Genomic DNA, 17067 nt, shown 5'->3' on the forward strand with positions numbered 1-17067 from the left:
TGCAAACAAAATTCCACTCACATCGTTGTGTTAGGGATGGAGGCAGAATTCAAAAACACATAAAAAAAATAAAAATAAACTATCCGCATGGTTTGATATAACTAGAAGTAAGTGAGAAAATATGTTGCGGTGAACTGACCTGTTAAATGTGACATTTGGAGGCCAAAGCTCCAGTAACACAGTTATGTATGGATGACACACAGTAGCTGAAATACATAAAGATGGGCGCTGGGGGTCTGCTAGGGTCCACATGGCATAAATTGAGGGTGTATGTGTAGGCTCTGTGCAGACAACCACGTACCTCTGTGCAAATGTCCTTCAAGCAGACTCTAGAAAGTAGTATAAACTGAACTACTACACATCCATGGTGTCCACAGTGGTCTGTGTATGCATTCGTTTAGGGGTATATTCAGGCCTTAAGGGTCCCAAGATAAATCTGAGAGGGTCTCGAGATGATTTTGCAACAGAAATTAGTCTTGGTTATCGCCAAACTTTGCTTATGTTGTAAGGAAGATTTCACATGGAACAATGTGAGAAGTTGTTAAAAGAAAATGAACTCTAACTGTTTATATGCAAGCTATGACAAGGGGTCACAAGCAGGTACAGAAATCATTTAAAGTGGCCACAAGCCAAAAAGGGTACGATTGTTAGTTTGGATTAATGCTGAAACTATTCTTCAATCAATTCAATTCAATTTTATTTGTATAGTGCCAATTCATAACAGAAATTGTCTCAGGACACTTTGCAAATAGAGTAGGTCTAGACTGTACTCCTTTTTATAAAATTAATCTATTTAGTCAGTGGGCAGGAAATTAATTGTGAACAGTTTTGATAATTGATGAGTTGTTCCAGAGTGTTTAGCAAGCAAAAACAGAAATGTTCTGGTTCCTGCTTCTCAAATGTGATTATCTTTGGGTTTTGGACTGAAAAATGCCACTAAAAATCAGTCAATCATGAAAAGAATCTTTTGTTGCGAGTTCGAATTCATCCTCTAACCTGCAGCATGTTATTCTCTCACTTGTCGTGTCGAATGCAACATCTCACTGCTTATTTCACCACAAAGCGCAAACCTCTTAACACATCTTAAAACTAAGCCTGCAATACATCCGAAATACAAATGTATTCATTCTTTCTCAGTAGACACAGGGCTGATGCTCAATGCCTTCATGTCACTCAGTGTACCAAACAAACTAATGTGCAGATCTGAACCTGAGCCGCAATGATGCAAACGCACAGTCAGTGAGCAAATCAATACCGAATGACCTGGAAGATGCTAAAGGGAAATTGTGGCTGTGTAAATCAGCCATCCATAAAGGCCAGATGTTCCTACTTTTCTTGCGCACAGGGAGACCCTACAGGTTATGAGAGTACCACTGAATCAGGAGGAAGGAAATCCACTGGAGGTTAGTTTGCCACGACCGACACTTCACTGAGGGAATTTCCCTAATTTTCCCAGAAAACAACAATGCACAGTAAAACATGTTAATGTGGGACTGGATGTCGGCGTAATCTTCCTCGTCCGCCAGTCACCTAAATTAGGTTTGATTGCATGCAGAACAACATAAAAATGAACTATAACAAGTTCACTGGGTAACATCTGTGCTAGCAGCTGTTGAGACAAAAGTCACTCATGGGGCTTTTAGGGTCTTTGTCATGAAATGCTCACATTTATGTCAGGAACACGCTAAACATTTTACAGCCCAATTATAGTAAGCCATGATGACTGAGACTCCCCTTTGTGTAAATGACAGTAGGTAACCATGGATATGTGGTATATGTCGTAGTTAAAGATTAAAATCTCTCACCAGTCAGATGGGCCAATCAGCCATGATTATATATTATTATTATGTTACAGGTTAGACTTTTCTGTCAATTGTCTTCCTGTAGTTTGAACTAGACAATGAAAAAATAAATCAATCCCGTCAACTCTTTGGTCAGGCACATAGGTGTAGATTTTAGACATGTCCTTACCAACGTTTTCAACTATCTCAAACAAATCGGTAACCGGCGAGGTCGATGCAGTGCTGCCAGGTCTGTTTGTTTCCTGTAAACTATGGATTATGGAGTTTTCTAATGACGTGTGAAAGAGGACCTGACAATCTGGCAACCCTTTAAGCTGTAGTATGTTGTTGGCAGCACTGGCAGCAGAGTCATTTTGGGCTGGCAGCTGGATTTGGTTGGCCTGCTGCAGGTCGGTGTAAACAAATTGAGCGGTCAAACATAAAATTAAATGATAAAATTTAATTATGTAAGGGCGGTTGCCTCCACGGAGTCCATTAATTCCTGAATATGGACACCTCGAAGGGCTTGACCCCGCGGCCACTTTTGAAAGAAAATTAATTTAAATCAAAATCTTTTTTAAATCAAAAAGTTTTTTACAAGATATAACTTTCTCTGGTAACACCTGAGGGTTTGACTAATACCTGGATCAATCATTACCCTCCCATAAGGTTCTTGGAAACATTGTTCACTTCTTCAGCAAATAGGACGAATCTTTGATACGACTTGGCAAAAGGAGATATTTCTAGTTCCCTCCGCTCATAGAGCTAACAGGTGACAACAAGGGTTTAACAACAAGACTAGCTAGCTATCCAGCCATGTCATTGTCCCCAAATGAATATCAAGATTTTCACGAACAAATGATAGGGCATATGTACTATCGGCGGCAGCCTGAAGTAGCGAAAAGGATGTGAGATGATCTCTTATACAAAGTGTCAGTAAGTTCAGAGGGGCAGTGTAGGGGCTTGTGTGTTACAGACGCCATTTAATTTAAGTTTCACTGGAACTCCTTAGTCCTTTATCAGGAAATAATGCTGCAGACAATCAGACTCAAGTATTAACCCATACCATGGTATAATAATGAATAAACAGAAAAACAAATGAAGGCTCCAGAGTTTTTAGTGGTCTTGTATCAGGCTCAGGTTTTCTGTAGTTAATTCAAAGATAAAAACGAGGAGAAGTTTCTGATGAGTTGAAGATGTTTTGATGTTTAAGGATATAAGCTCCAAGAAACTCTCGAGTCGAATCAACAATTACAGCAGCTCCACGTACGAAAAGGTGCTGAGTTCCTGATTGTTTTTGTAACATCAGCTGGGTCCTTTTTAATATAGTTGTATACTCAAATGCAAAACTATCACCTTCTCTTCTGTAGTGGGATTTAGTCTTACACTGTTTATCGTATCTATTTTCTGCTGCCTCCCCAGGAACCTCATAGCCAGATCATCACATTTTATTTTATAATCTTCGGTATTACTTTTTAATCTTGGAAACTGTCCATTTCAGGATGATTCATCTCTGCACGCAATACTTTATTTCTGCCAATGTCCTTGCTATAGTGGTATCTAGAGAAATGAGGGGAATTAGTATTATATTCCCAGGAGAATTTAACTGTGGGAAACGTGTTAAATATTCATGTGATTTTGGAAGGGAAGTAGCTACTCCTCAGCTATGGGAAATTCACCATTATATCTTTTTTTTTTTTTAATTGAAAAATATTCTGAAAGTGGAATCTGGAATGACAAATTTCTCCACAAGAAATCTACACATAAACACGCATAACTGGAGGTAAAGATATACAGATGTATCGACATTTTGAAAACTACAAAATCAAGTGAAGAGACGGCGTTTGGCAAGACCTTAAAGCCTTACCACATTACATTATGCTGACTTTAAATGTAGCCAAAACTAGAGAGAGGTTCCCAAAATTGATATATCTTCCAAGAAGACATTGAATAAAACATTCATTGGCAGTTACTGGTAAGATTTTGTTCATTTTCAATCTCAATTATCAGTATTACGCCCCCAAACTCTCCCGCAGCAGAGCCCTTGATGTGCACATAAAAATAAAATTCCCATTACTTATAAACCACTTGCAGTCCACACTAGTTTCCTCTGGGTTAATTATGTTGGTTATAAGTGGATAATCACAGAGCAATTTTACTCAGGTGTATCTAGCGGGCTGCTTGCTATCATCGCCATCGTTCCCTCATGAAATGCTTTTACAGTGTGTTCCATAAAATGGTTTGAACACCCAGGGAGTTGGGCGAGTGCACGGGGGCAACTGCTGAATTTGTCAGAACGACGTCCTGGGGGTGCGGAATTGCTCCGCAGCACTCTGGAAACCTCAGAGAGAGGTCAGTAAAAAGCTGCTGCCAAACTAGTCAGAGCGAGCCTCTCCACTCTCGCCTCAGGAGAAGAGCAAGGAGGAGGAGGACGACACAATAGGGGGAGGGAGGGGGGAGAAATAGGCTCGCTAGCACGCGTCATAAACTTCACAATGCCGCAGAACGGGCTCATCCCCAAAATCTGGCACTCCCGAGCCCACGAGAAGCAATTTATTAAACAAAAGCCACCCTTGACACAGCCTCTCCACCTGTCATCTCTCCCTCTGTCCTCCCTGCCACCCTCCCTCTCTCCCTCTCTTTTGTTCTCTTTCACCAGACTCAATTCCAAAAAGTGGATGATTAGGGAGAGAGCGCTATTTAAGCAACAATAAAAAATAAAAAAAAAACACCATTGAATTACGGAAATCTGAGCTAAAAAATCCACAGGCTGAAAAAAGATAAATGGAGTAAATTGGAACACTGGGAATAATTGTGGGGTGAAATGTAATGTAATTAGTGGTCTCCGTGGTGACATGCTATAGCCTTGATGATGGTGCGTCGGAAGGGTAGATGATTTCACGCATCACATCCCCGAAGGCCTCGTGCTTTTATCAACTTAACAACAGCTTAAGTGATAGCTTGCATACAAATAGCTGCCTATTGCACACAACCGATGCCAGATCCCCCCGAGATGAATACAGCAAGGTAATGGAGTTGTCTTGATATGCTTATATAGATCTCCATGAACGAACACACACACACACACACACACACACACACACACACACACACACACATATTGACAGATGAGACAGGCCGCATAATGTACTGAGCTTTACACACAAACACACAAAAATAAATCACGTTAGGCTTTTCTCTGGTTTGTTGCTGCTGTCTGGCTACTGGCAAGAAGAGATAGTGGGGTTTTTAATTGATCGACTGTGGCCACACACACACACACACACACACACACACACACACACACACAGATTCATCCACCTGAGCCAAGAACTTGAGTGAATAATTAACATCATGGAAGGAGGATGTAAATCCACTCAAATTAGTTGTTTGGCTTACATTCTGGCTACTTTTTGTAAACACTATATCACTGCATTGTGGGGATGAACTTTGTGTTGTAGCATCTGCATGCCGCACCGACACCTCAAAACCACTTTCTTCTATCGACTCCTTCTTTTTTTAATATAATTTATGGTTCAAATCGAGCGTCATGCCCCATCTTTTTTTTTTGTTTTACAGATGAAAGCGAACAAATAGAACTGGGGTCCGCGAGGGTGAATACAGCAGTGGGAGCATGTCGCAGTTGTCTATGGCTTTTGATTAAGGGCATTAAGGTCAGTATATTCAGCAGAGCCAACGCTATAACCAGAAAGCACATAAAACTCTTGCCGCCGCAGATCAAAGCAGAGAGGTCTCCCAGTCACACAGACACAATAAAAAGTGCAGTTATGCTGGTATGGTGCGATTATCACTGCGGATAGCATTGTTCACCTTTTCTAGTGTCTGGTATTACAAATAGTGGCATTACACTGTTATGTGAAACATATATTTTGTTAACTGTTACAGGGAGAAGATTGGCAAGGGCAAAGGTGATCCTGCCTGGGCTCCGCTGCTCCACTTTAACGTACGGTGGGATGGCTGTAGTGGGATTTCAACTGAAATGCAGGGAGGGAAGGCTGCTCTTATTGTGAGTGGGTACCAATAAAATGTGAGTTTTATCCATTTGTAATTGATGGCTTGTCCACATTCAAGAGTACATGTACAGTAAAGGTGATGAAGAAATACGTGCATGAATAGCCCCCTCTAGTGCACATGCAGAAACAGGCTCTGCAGCAGGATGGAGGGCAGAGCTGGGTCACGCTTGAATACCTGTAGTCCTTCATGTGGACCAGGATAGTCCAAAAATGATCCAAACAAATGCAAATAACACCGTATTGCAAATGTGATTTGGTCGAGGTGAACTTGTAGGGGGAATCAGCAGCTGTGCGACTATCTGAACTAAGACGGAGTGTCTTCATTACTAGGATATGGCACTGGATACCAGCACCTCGCTTCACTGGTAACAGCGGTTCATAATTAGCTCTTTTCACAGCTGAGGTGTGTGTCTTTCCATTGGTGCCGACAGTGTGAAAAGAATTACTTGGAATATAGCCCCCCCGATCGTCGTTTTTTCCATCCACGTTTAGATCGGAGCGTTACATTCGTGCTGTGACGGGATGGTTTGAGTGACTGAATCAGCTACAGGTGGCAAAACAACACCAGACTTTTCACCGTCTACCGCGGGCCATAACAGGGCAATAATCTGAGGTCAATTCATTCTTTTTTGATGTTTGTTTGGGTCCATAGCTATTTGCTCCGCGAGGGCAAGCAAATGACAGTGATTTATCGACAAAAGCATCTTCTCTTTTTAATCCTGGTGTGCCCTCCTTCTCTCCCTCCTCTCTTGCTCTCTCATAGCCTACTCTACTTCCCTTGCCTTGTTTACTCCAGTTTTACTGAGCCTATTTTTACCCCCTTGCCCAGAGGGCATATTCAAATACAGAGCTGCAACTGGGTGTCTCCTTCACGACCCAACTTGCTCTATGCTCACACCATGCACTCTGCGTCGAAAGCAATCTGTTGTTCCATTGTGTTATTGGAACAAATTGTGCATTTGTTTTGTTGTCAAGTTGTCATATGGCCTGATGTAACCTCATTTAAGATATTTTCCAGTTGTTCTATTAGGTTAAGTGGACCGTTAAATGTCGCCTAGCAAATGGAAGACACCATAATACGAGAACCCTGACTTTTTTCTTCAAAATGGGCCTCATCAATACTGGATCACGAGATCACGCTTCGAAAGGGGCTTTATTTTACATCCAGATGCCTTAACCTTTATACTTTAGGATGCTTGGGTTAAATGTTTCACAGCACTACTGGTTTGTTTTATGGTTATTCCTGTTCACAAGTTACATCTTATGAACCCTGCGTGTTCACTTACAATGCAGGTAATTCAACTAAAACATCCTAAACTGCACAAGAATGCAGCCTGGATGCAAAATCTATCTCTATTTCCATATTTGTAAAAGGAGCCACAACAAAAAACAAACAAACAGTGTGTTGTGTAATACCAGGGTCTGCAGGCTTGAAGGGAGTATGTAGGATCGGTGGGGGAGTTTGGGGGGCGGGGGGCTGTCACGCTGACTCTTACCGTCGGGGTTGGAACAGATGAAGACCCGGACGCTGCGGCCGGTGGGGACGTTGTGCGGCAGGGAGTTGATGTTGCCGCTGATGGCCGCCTTGCGCAGCGCCGACTCCCGCGGGCAGGGCTGCCTGCTCCCCGCTCCCGACGGCCACATGGGGGGCGACTTCCAGCGTGGCTGTACACACACACACACACACACACACACACACACACACACAGAATGGGCACGTTAGCGCGGCCAGGGGCGCACATGCGGGCACATGGACAGACGTGCATGCTTACGCACAGATTCCCCTGATCCATCCACATACATGGGCGTTAATTATGGCAAAGGCATGGAGCTGCATCTAATAGGGTTTTAATTTGCTGCTAACTTTGGACACATCAGGCGGTGACTTAATGCCTGGGGACTAATGATGCCTAAGGACTTAGAAAACACATAATAAATTGGTCCAAAATGATCCACTGGGGGATTTTGTTTAATATAGTTTGATCTTTTCCCACCTAAAATCATAAAAATCAGTATTTTAGAGGGTATTTTACTCCTTGTCATACTTCTAACGCCCATGCTACACACACACACACACACACACACACACACACACACACACACACACACCAATCAAGTTAGGATGGATCTTCCAAAATCTTCTCCAAACACAGGAATGAGATTAAATGTGTGTGTTTTTGTTATTGCATTCATGTGGTATAGGGATATAATAATAGGATATTACGCACAGCCTACTACCGTCATGGTGCATGCGTAATTTGTATACATGTCCTTGGACGCATTCATGAATTTTCATGCCACTGTGGGAACAAACAGACAAACAGAGACGAGACGATACACAACTCGAATAGACGAGCAAGGCAAGCATCAGTCCTATTCCCACCCCAGAGAAGATGCTTGTAAGGGCGAATAACCGCTAACAATGGTTATTCCGCCAGGAGCAGATGTCAAGTCGCTGGTTTTCCGGAGTTGGTCTATCCTGAAATCTTTTTTGTTTCAAAGACGGAAAACCTCGAAAAAGACAACAAAAAAAGCGGGGAAAAAGTTGGGTAGTCCGCTACAGAACACTAAATAAAATCCTCTGAAAAAAAAACAAAAAAATAGACAACTAAAACATCACTGAGGCACCGCATCCACAGAGAGGACTTGACTACTAGTGATGCTGGAGACAGGCACAACAACAGGACACTTCTTGTTGCTCACATTCATTCGCTTCATTTCGTGGCTTCCGAAAATATCCAAGCGTCGAGGACGGTAAAAGGAGGATAAAAACGCCCATCAGAGTTGTTGTGGCCGAGAGACGACGCCGGGAGACGGTAAAACGGACGCCGTGTGTCGGAGTGCTCCCTTTGGCATCCTGCTGTCTCTACGAGCCGACCGAGCTCTGGGAGATGGAGAGAGTGTGAAGCCCAACAAAATAAAAGCGCGACTACCGGATGGCTTTTTCAAAATAAAATAGCGATTTAAAAAAAATAAAAATAAAAAAGCATTGCTTACACCCTCGCCCTAACGGCTACAGCAGCTTTCAAGTGAAAACTTCTTTCGAGAAAAATCCTCATTTTAAACGTATAATAATTACACACGTCTCGTTTTAAAGTGTGGTTTTTACAGCTACCCCCCCCCCCCGTATACTCACATAGCTTGTCCCAAGAATGTGCGCTTTTACGTTGAAAGATAGAAATCTAATTCCGGTGGTGCTCGAGCTTTTTGAGTTTGACTTGAGGTGCCAGAGGAGCTGTGGATGCTCTGTCTCTCTCTCTCTCTCTCCCTCCCTGTCTCTCTCCTCTCCGGTGGGCAGACTGGTGCTCACCCAGTCCCGATTAAAAATTACACTGGACCGCCAAGTCAGCACTGTGGTCTCGTGAGTGACGTTACCACTCTCACCGGTCACGCGCCACAAAAAAAGTGGAAGTAACGGTCGGCGACGTTACCGTTACAGAAGACGTTGTACGTCCGTCGTTAAGGTTACCGTTGGGTTTTTTTTGTTTTTGTTTTTGTTTTTCAGTAGTTTAACGTCGAATAAAGTTTATTTATCCACATAAAAGTGACACTGTACGAAGTATTTTCTCTTCCCACGCGTCCTGGAAAACCTGGAAAATTGAGAGAGTAGTTTTCCAGTTATGGAAACATCTGGAAATTTATAAAAATGACAAAATATCCTGGAAATAATCAGTTATCCTGGAATTTTTAAATTATATTTTAGCCTGTGCTGTAGCCAGATTAATCTTATGGTTAGAGGGGAGCTGTAGTCAATAGACCTTTTTCACAGCAGCCATTTGTTTGACATGAAATAGGGTAAACACAGGGGCAATTAAGCTTACATTCAGGTCAAACAAAGTCAGAGGGCATGTTGTTGGCTCACTGGAAAAGCTCTGCCATACACTAAATACAACAGAGCTTTACAACATAACATTAACATTTGTGTTTACCCTACTATTTCATGTCAAAATAGCTGCTGTGAAAAAGGTCTTTTTGGATAGAGGGGAAATCGGCTGTGGTGATAACAGCCGAAAAAAAAGTCCCATATATGATGGCCACCGTTTGTGAGCAAGTGACTGGAAACTCCTGGACAACAATTTCTTAAATTGTGGGGAACCCTGGTTTGTTTTTACCGATATTAACGTTTGTCTGATTGGGCGAGCTAGCTAAAATGAGAGTTAGAGCAGAAACAGATTTACACAATGTTATTGTTTTAACAACCTGCTGCTCCACGAGACAGTTTGTGAAAGGAGAAATTGGCTTAATTTTAATATTAGTAACCTGTGATGCATTACTTATTTAAAGTAACGGCTACTTGAGGCTTCTTTATTGCTGCTGATGAAGGGGGAGAAGCAGCAGCTCTGGAGAAGGAGGTTGGGGGGAAGAGAAGGAGGAGTTTGAATTAATTGCTTTATCGATAAATGTACCTCTGCTCTGCAGCCTCTGGTTATTCGCGCTGGAAGTTTAAGTGCATTGGATTTGTACTAAACGGAATTGATTACTGTGCTGTTCTTGTGAGGGGGAAACGCTGAACCATATATTTCCACCCCCCTCCCTCAACTCTCAGTCTCAGTGTTCAGCAGGCAGGCAGCAAGCATTTCTCTGAATCTGATGAACACAGTGTGTCTGTCGCCTGAACCTTAAGTTCAGCCTCTGCACTAATGCATTTAAGTTATGAAAGTATATAAAAGAGGAAGCCTATGGATGCATAAAGTCCCCGGCTAATATTTCATATAACATTTTTGGCATCTCACTGATGTAAATAAGCTTTTTATATCACCCCTTAAGACGCTTACAAGTTTTTACAGCCTCCTCATCTTTTCACATAAGCAAATCTTAGACAATGAGTACAAAAGGAAATAATAAACATGTACATTTATAGATCAAAACTTTAATGTTTACAAGTATTAGCCTTAGAGACTCAATCAATGAGCACCATAAATGCTATTTTCCCCATTTCATTCACCACATTTAGGAGGTTACTGCACCAAATGCACAATAATATTCAAGTAGAACGTATTCCTGGCACATTTTAAAGTCTAGAGGACACATTACCATGACTCACAAATGCCGAATTTAACACATTATTTACGTAAGATAAGATAATTAGGCACTAGATGACTTACTGTTCTGCTTGCAGGTCTTGACGATGATTCTAGGGCTCTGCAGGCTCACGCCGACCCATTTAAGGCAGCCTGCGGGGGCCACCAGCTCACACCAGAACAAAATTCAGACTTCCGGAAAAGCTCAAGTGGAGCACCGGGGGGAACCGGGAGCCTTGTTCCCAACAGTGTTATGACCTTTCTTTACTTGATTGTTCCGCTCCCTCTCATAATCCCCCAGTCAGTTAATCACGAATGCACCTGCACTGGATTAATGCACCGCAGTCTTGCGAAAGGATGCACTTTCCACAGCTTGTTGGCTTGATGTGATGTGGCAGGTGAAAAGTGCGCTTTGTTTTGCATGTGCAAAGCAGGGGTGCTCCTAGGATTGCTGGACCTTGTGAAAATAGCTCAGAGGGGGACTTTAAAACAGTAAAAAATTATAGTCTCTGGCATGTTCCAGGGCCCCTGTCCAGCCCTTCTTCCACCTTTACATCATTTATCATCCCCAGTTTGGTTCCCCGAAGTGTGAGTAAACACCTTTTTTTGGGTGAGTGTTTGGGCATGTGTGTGCATTCGAGCATGTTTACAGTAATTGCAAGTTGTTGGGGTTTTTATTGGCCTGTGTGTGTGTGTGTGTGTGTGTGTGTGTGTGTGTGTGTGTCTGTGTGTGTGTGTGTGCTTCTGCTCCTGTCCCCCTTAAAAACCTTGGACCACTCTAAGCGAATGTGAATCACCCCGGTGACAAGATGTGATGTGTCACCTGGGAAGACACACAGACACAAAGGACAGACACTAGCTGCTCACTTGGCAGACGTCCACACACATGCACACGTTTTTTTTATGCACGCAAATGGAGCGGCTTCACAAATGGCTGGTGATGGATGGTTGTTTCTGCAAAACAGCTGGAAAGAAATGGAGGGTGTGGGAGTAAGGGAAGACAGTTGGGAATGTCTATTTCTGTGCACTACCCATTGGTACCACTACATTAACTCCTTAATTGCAATGCCCCTTTGAACTGGATGTCTCTAGTTAGCTGACTCAGAGATCAAGGGCATTCAACTACACATGTCCGTGTACCTTTTTTTTTTAGAGATTCAAGACATTTATGTAAAACAATTATGTGATTCATGCTTTCGTTTTGAATAAGCTGGTGTATTTGTATCCTTTTGTCCTCCAAAACATTATTCTTTAAAATGACACTGTTAAACGGTGTAAATGGAGGGAAGAATCAATGATTAGATTGAGGGAAATATAAGAGTATATTAACCAGCAAAGGAGAATAAAATACAATAAAAGTCAGATTAAGTTATTGGTGCTTTACTTACTTAATTATAACATTTAATTCTTTAACATTCTTTAAGACAAACTGTTCAAGTGAATAAAATCATCCGCTAAAATCACAACATTGGCAATTAAATAATTTGGAGGACTTTATATTTAATATTGTAGAATGATTTTAAACAGAAATCTGTCTGCCCTGAGTCAGATTACAATTGTAAAACAGATTAATGAGTGAATTTCTACAAAAAGGTTAACTGACATCAACATTAGTAAAGAAAAAAAAAAGTCTTCAGCCATGTTAGCAGCTGTGAGCTAATTGCAAATGTCAACATGCTAACGTGCTGACATTTGCAATTGTTTGGCATGTTCACAACATCCACATATACACTACTCACAAAAAGTTAGGGATATTCGGCTTTCGGATGAAATTTCAGAATGTACATAAAATGCACTATAACCTTTCCAGGTGATCTTAATTTGACCTTCTACTTAAATGCCCTACTTTCATGATATAATCTCACTGTAGCATCAACTTTTTACATTTTCCATAAATTTCACCCGAAAGTGGAATATCCCTAACTTTATGTGACTAGTGTAAATGTATGGTGGATGTATTTGAGGAGTATTTTGATTTTGGCCCTTGTCCCATCTGCTAACATGGCTCTGTGACCTATACTGCAGTCAGCCACCAGAGGGCGATCGTGATGTTATTGCTTCTCTTTTGGAGAGCCGTCCATCTTTATATATGTTGATGGTTCACAATTAGCGTGTAGCTTGTAAACGAGCTAATGAATTAAGGACAAGGAACAGCTGAGGCTGGAGTGAGTGAATGTTGTTACTTTTGCAGGTATTTGGATATATACAGATTATTGAACAAATGAATTCCGATTATTATGACCTGATTCTGGTGCTAGATGAAAAGTCAGGGGATCACCAAAGTAGCTACAATTCATCCTCTAGGGACCATGAATATCTGTTAAAACATTCATGGCAATGCAGCCGATAGTTGTTGAGATATTGCAGTCCAGAGTCGTGGACCGACAGCCAAAGACAGCGTGGCTAAAAATATTAGTACACATTATGCTTGAGCGATATTGAGTGTGATCTTCCTTCGGCACGTCCTTGGATCCCAACTTGCTCCTGGGATATCGCTGTAGTGTGACCGTGCACTCTGACCCCACTTAATTTCTTTCCTCTAGTGTTCATTTCCACAGAGCATTGACTGAATTTGTACTGGCTTTATAAAATCTCTGATTGCCTGTGTAATCACAGGTCCCTTCAAACTATCGCTACCATGACACCGTCACATCCACGTCTCATTTGCCTCAAAAGAAAGGGCCCATTTTTATAATTTCATTTACATGTTCAGGTTTGTCAGTAGTGTATGAATAATTAGGTAATTTTCTGATTTCCTGACTTTCATTTCAAGCTTGTATAAGGAACAGATGCTGCTTACCAATTTATTTATGCAAAGTAGATTAACTTTGGCACCTTGCAAATCACCGGGTTTATTCATGAGTGAAAAATCTACACAGTTGATAAACAAGAGCAGCTCTCACCGCTTACTGATTGTGAGGTGTAAAAAAACGATTCGGGACACTTTTTAGCATTAGATATGTCTCTGCAAACTCATCTGTCCTCCTCCAGACAATGTTTACGTTCACACGTGCGATAACACGACTCTCATAACAAAACCCAAGAGATACCCTGGCTATAACTGAATAAAAACCTGGCAGGGCAGGCTTACGAGGACTCAGACATAATCCTGCTATTAGCCAAGACAGGATTCCAATCAGAGCTCTACAACGACAGAGTTTCACTCGCTCTTCCACTCTTTTGCTTGCAAAGCACGAGATTAAGAGGTGACAGGCAACCTCCTGCCCCCCCCCCATATGGGATCAGTGCAAACACAAACCTGGCGGTGTCAGTGACATCAGTATCAAGTCAAATGCCAAGTAAACACCAATCTTTGTCTTGATATTTATTAAGAAAAGATTGACAACATTGTATTAAAATACATACTGATAACGTAAAACATAATGTATAAAGATGTACAATACAATATAATATAATATAGTATAATGGTCAGCTGACAGTATCACGTTGAATATCAATGTATGTAGGTTTTTAGGTATGTTTTCATCCTCCTGTTAAAAGAAACAAAGTTGGAATTCTAGAAATTGGAAAGAAATGTAATACTGTGCACTTGTAGATATTATGTCTGCCATGCTCATGCTGCCACTTCACCAGAAAGCAAAATAAATAAAAATAATAACAAGATAAAAGTCTATGGTCGTGTTAGCTGCTTGGCTCTGTGAGGCTGTTCTTGCATGCTAACATACTAATGTTTAGATTCTGATAGGTGTGTTTACCATTTCCAGTAACGCAAAGCACATGTGAGGCTAATGTTATTAGTTTTGCTAAAATCTTTGCTCATAAGTTACATAGCAATACTAATGCATGCTAGCATGTTCAAAGATCAAGCCGGGTGTCCCAAGTATATGTAAAACACTAAAATGTCCCAAATTTCAACATTAACTCACACATTATTCCGGTTTTCGCCACAATTACAATAATACATTTAATATTATAACATTATAATTAAATAATTAATTATAGTCCTTCTTTTAAGCACTTACACAGATATTAAATATATATATTGCACTCCTAAAAAACGTTAACAATGTGCCACCACGTGGCTGAATTCAACGCCGATTTGTTTATGTATGCGTGTCAATCAATCATTGTCGAGGCTGTCGCTAGCCTATCGTAGTCAAGCGTCAAAGGCTACGACAGAAGCTCTTTCACACAGAAAATGTCAGTATCTGTATTATCCAAAGAGCTCCAGGAGGCTTACTCCTTCGTAAAGCACCGGCCAATGAAAAGCTGTAGGTGTGCTAATGCTAATGCTAACATAACTGTCCCCATTCCTGATGAAAACCCCTTTGGCACGTGCAAGAGCGCATACACGTGCACCTGCATGAACCTTTTTCAAGGTGATGCCAACATATTAAATATTTGAATAATTTGAGCCAGACTCAAACAGACTTTTACACAACATGCACAAATCTCCTCCTCCTCCTCCACTTACTAACTTCCCTCCGAGTGTGAATCCTCCACCACAACAAGCATCAGCCAAGACACTGCAGTTATATTTGGTCAGTGGGAGTGTGAGATGAATTTCAGCATTACCTTTGTGCCAAACCAAAGCCTAGGTGAGGAGTTATTTACAGCTATTTACTGCCACGTCAACCGTGGCACTTTTCATCGCTCACCAATTAGCGGTTTTGTTTGTGCTCCCACTGTGACCTTTGGTGTGTAATTGATTGGAATCTATGTTTTCCTGTTTTTCAAGTGGGTGATAGTGAAGGTGTAGTGATTGCGATACGGAATTAACCACACAAGTACACAAACAGTAAACACACAGTCGTTGTTAGCGTGCTGAACGTGTACACACACACACACTTACACAAGCATGCAAATAGCCTATATGCACACACAAATGGGCAAGAACGTACCTGTGAGAGGAAAAACGGGAACACCCACACTGAGGGAAAAGTATTTGTTTCAACTGTTATGTTTACATATTGATGACATACAGTAGAAGTTAAGTTCTTGTAATGCTCAGCTCATAAATAAGATGATTTGATTGCTGCCAAATGTCCGTTTCCACTCAATCTGCTGGTATTGTTATAGTCATGAATGCCGAAGAATATTGTGCATTGTTCTGGATAAGACTTCAACTGAAGTGTTTGTTTTTGACATTTCACAGTAGAAACAGGTCTAAGTGATAAAATTAAAGGTGTCTGATCAGTTTAAGTGCTTCACTTTCAGGCTCCTGGTATTGTGCATGCTGCCATGCTGTCATGGCTTCCTGGGACACTAAATTGGAACATTTATTCCTATAAAATTATAACTTTACTGTCACAATATCATGCCTTTTCTGTCATAAAAGTACAGCTGTACTCACTTTGTTATGTCTTTTTTCTCTTACAATTATAACTTAATGCTCATGATATCTTGACTTTTTCTCATAAATTGATAACTTTATTCTCAGGGTTTTCCCTCTTGAATTTACTACCTCATTTTCATGACATGAGGCCTTTTTTTTGGCAATTGTTTTCCCTAGTATAACACTCTATTACAACTCAATGCTGTCGATTTCCAAATTTAAAACTTTAAACTGTTGGGTAATATTACCACTGTAATTGGTGCTCAGACACTAAGGAACGTTTCCTTTTTAAAACTATGTCTGATATTCCCAACTCCACCCTGCCCTGTCGTGGAGATGCCAAAACCAAAAGTACCTGGCGTTCACGCTACTGTATATTTCTTTACTGAGAGTTTGTTTACTGTGGTGACGTGACAGAACTGTTAACGTTCCACCTGCCTGCATTACATACAACATCAGCTTTAACTGCATGGGTCCCGCCTGGTCCTAGTTCTTCCAGTTTGTATGCCAGAATGTGAAAGAGACAGAGAGAAAGGGAAGGCTAGCTCCTAATGTATTTCCTCATTAGATCACACTTTAACAAGATGTCATCCAGAGTGGACAGGCTGCCATCTTTCCTCTGCTTATGAGTCAATCTGAAAAAGCTTAGATGTGTGTGTGTGTGTGTGTGTGTGTGTGTGTGTGTGTGTGTGTGTGTGTGTGTGTGTGTGTGTGAGTTAAACAGCTCTTGTTCAAAACCAGTGAGGAAAGTGGCAAACTGACTTAAACACAACATGAGAGTGTGTGAGGCAACCACCAGGAAATGTAGCATAAATAATGTAAAATGTAGTTGCTGTGTCTCTCTCCACAATTTAAACTGTCAGGCTGCCAAGCGAAGGGATGACAGTAATGGCCACATATCTGATAACGCATAAAAAAACCCAAAGCTCTCCGGT

The 17067-nt window shown here is 41.3% G+C and overlaps 1 protein-coding gene across 6 annotated transcripts in view; it reads right to left on the bottom strand.

Moving 5' to 3' along the window:
• Window positions 1–9054, bottom strand: part of LOC127379346 (NACHT and WD repeat domain-containing protein 2) — a 44221-nt gene extending 35167 nt beyond the window's left edge. The window contains exons 1-3 of one of the 6 annotated variants that reach the window (XM_051428825.1): window positions 8519–8698; window positions 7810–7874; window positions 7312–7480 (exon numbers count right to left, since the gene is read on the bottom strand). In XM_051428825.1, the coding sequence (XP_051284785.1) occupies window positions 7312–7459 (148 nt within the window). In that variant the 5' untranslated portion in view covers window positions 7460–7480; window positions 7810–7874; window positions 8519–8698. Of the gene's footprint in view, window positions 1–7311; window positions 7481–7809; window positions 7875–8043; window positions 8699–8951 lie in introns of those variants that run through there. The other 5 variants (XM_051428824.1, XM_051428827.1, XM_051428821.1 and 2 more) reach the window with 5 other exon arrangements.
• Window positions 9055–17067: the final 8013 nt, after the last annotated feature.

Source organism: Dicentrarchus labrax, unplaced genomic scaffold (assembly GCF_905237075.1).
Source record: "Dicentrarchus labrax unplaced genomic scaffold, dlabrax2021, whole genome shotgun sequence".
Taxonomy (NCBI): Eukaryota; Metazoa; Chordata; class Actinopteri; family Moronidae; genus Dicentrarchus; species Dicentrarchus labrax.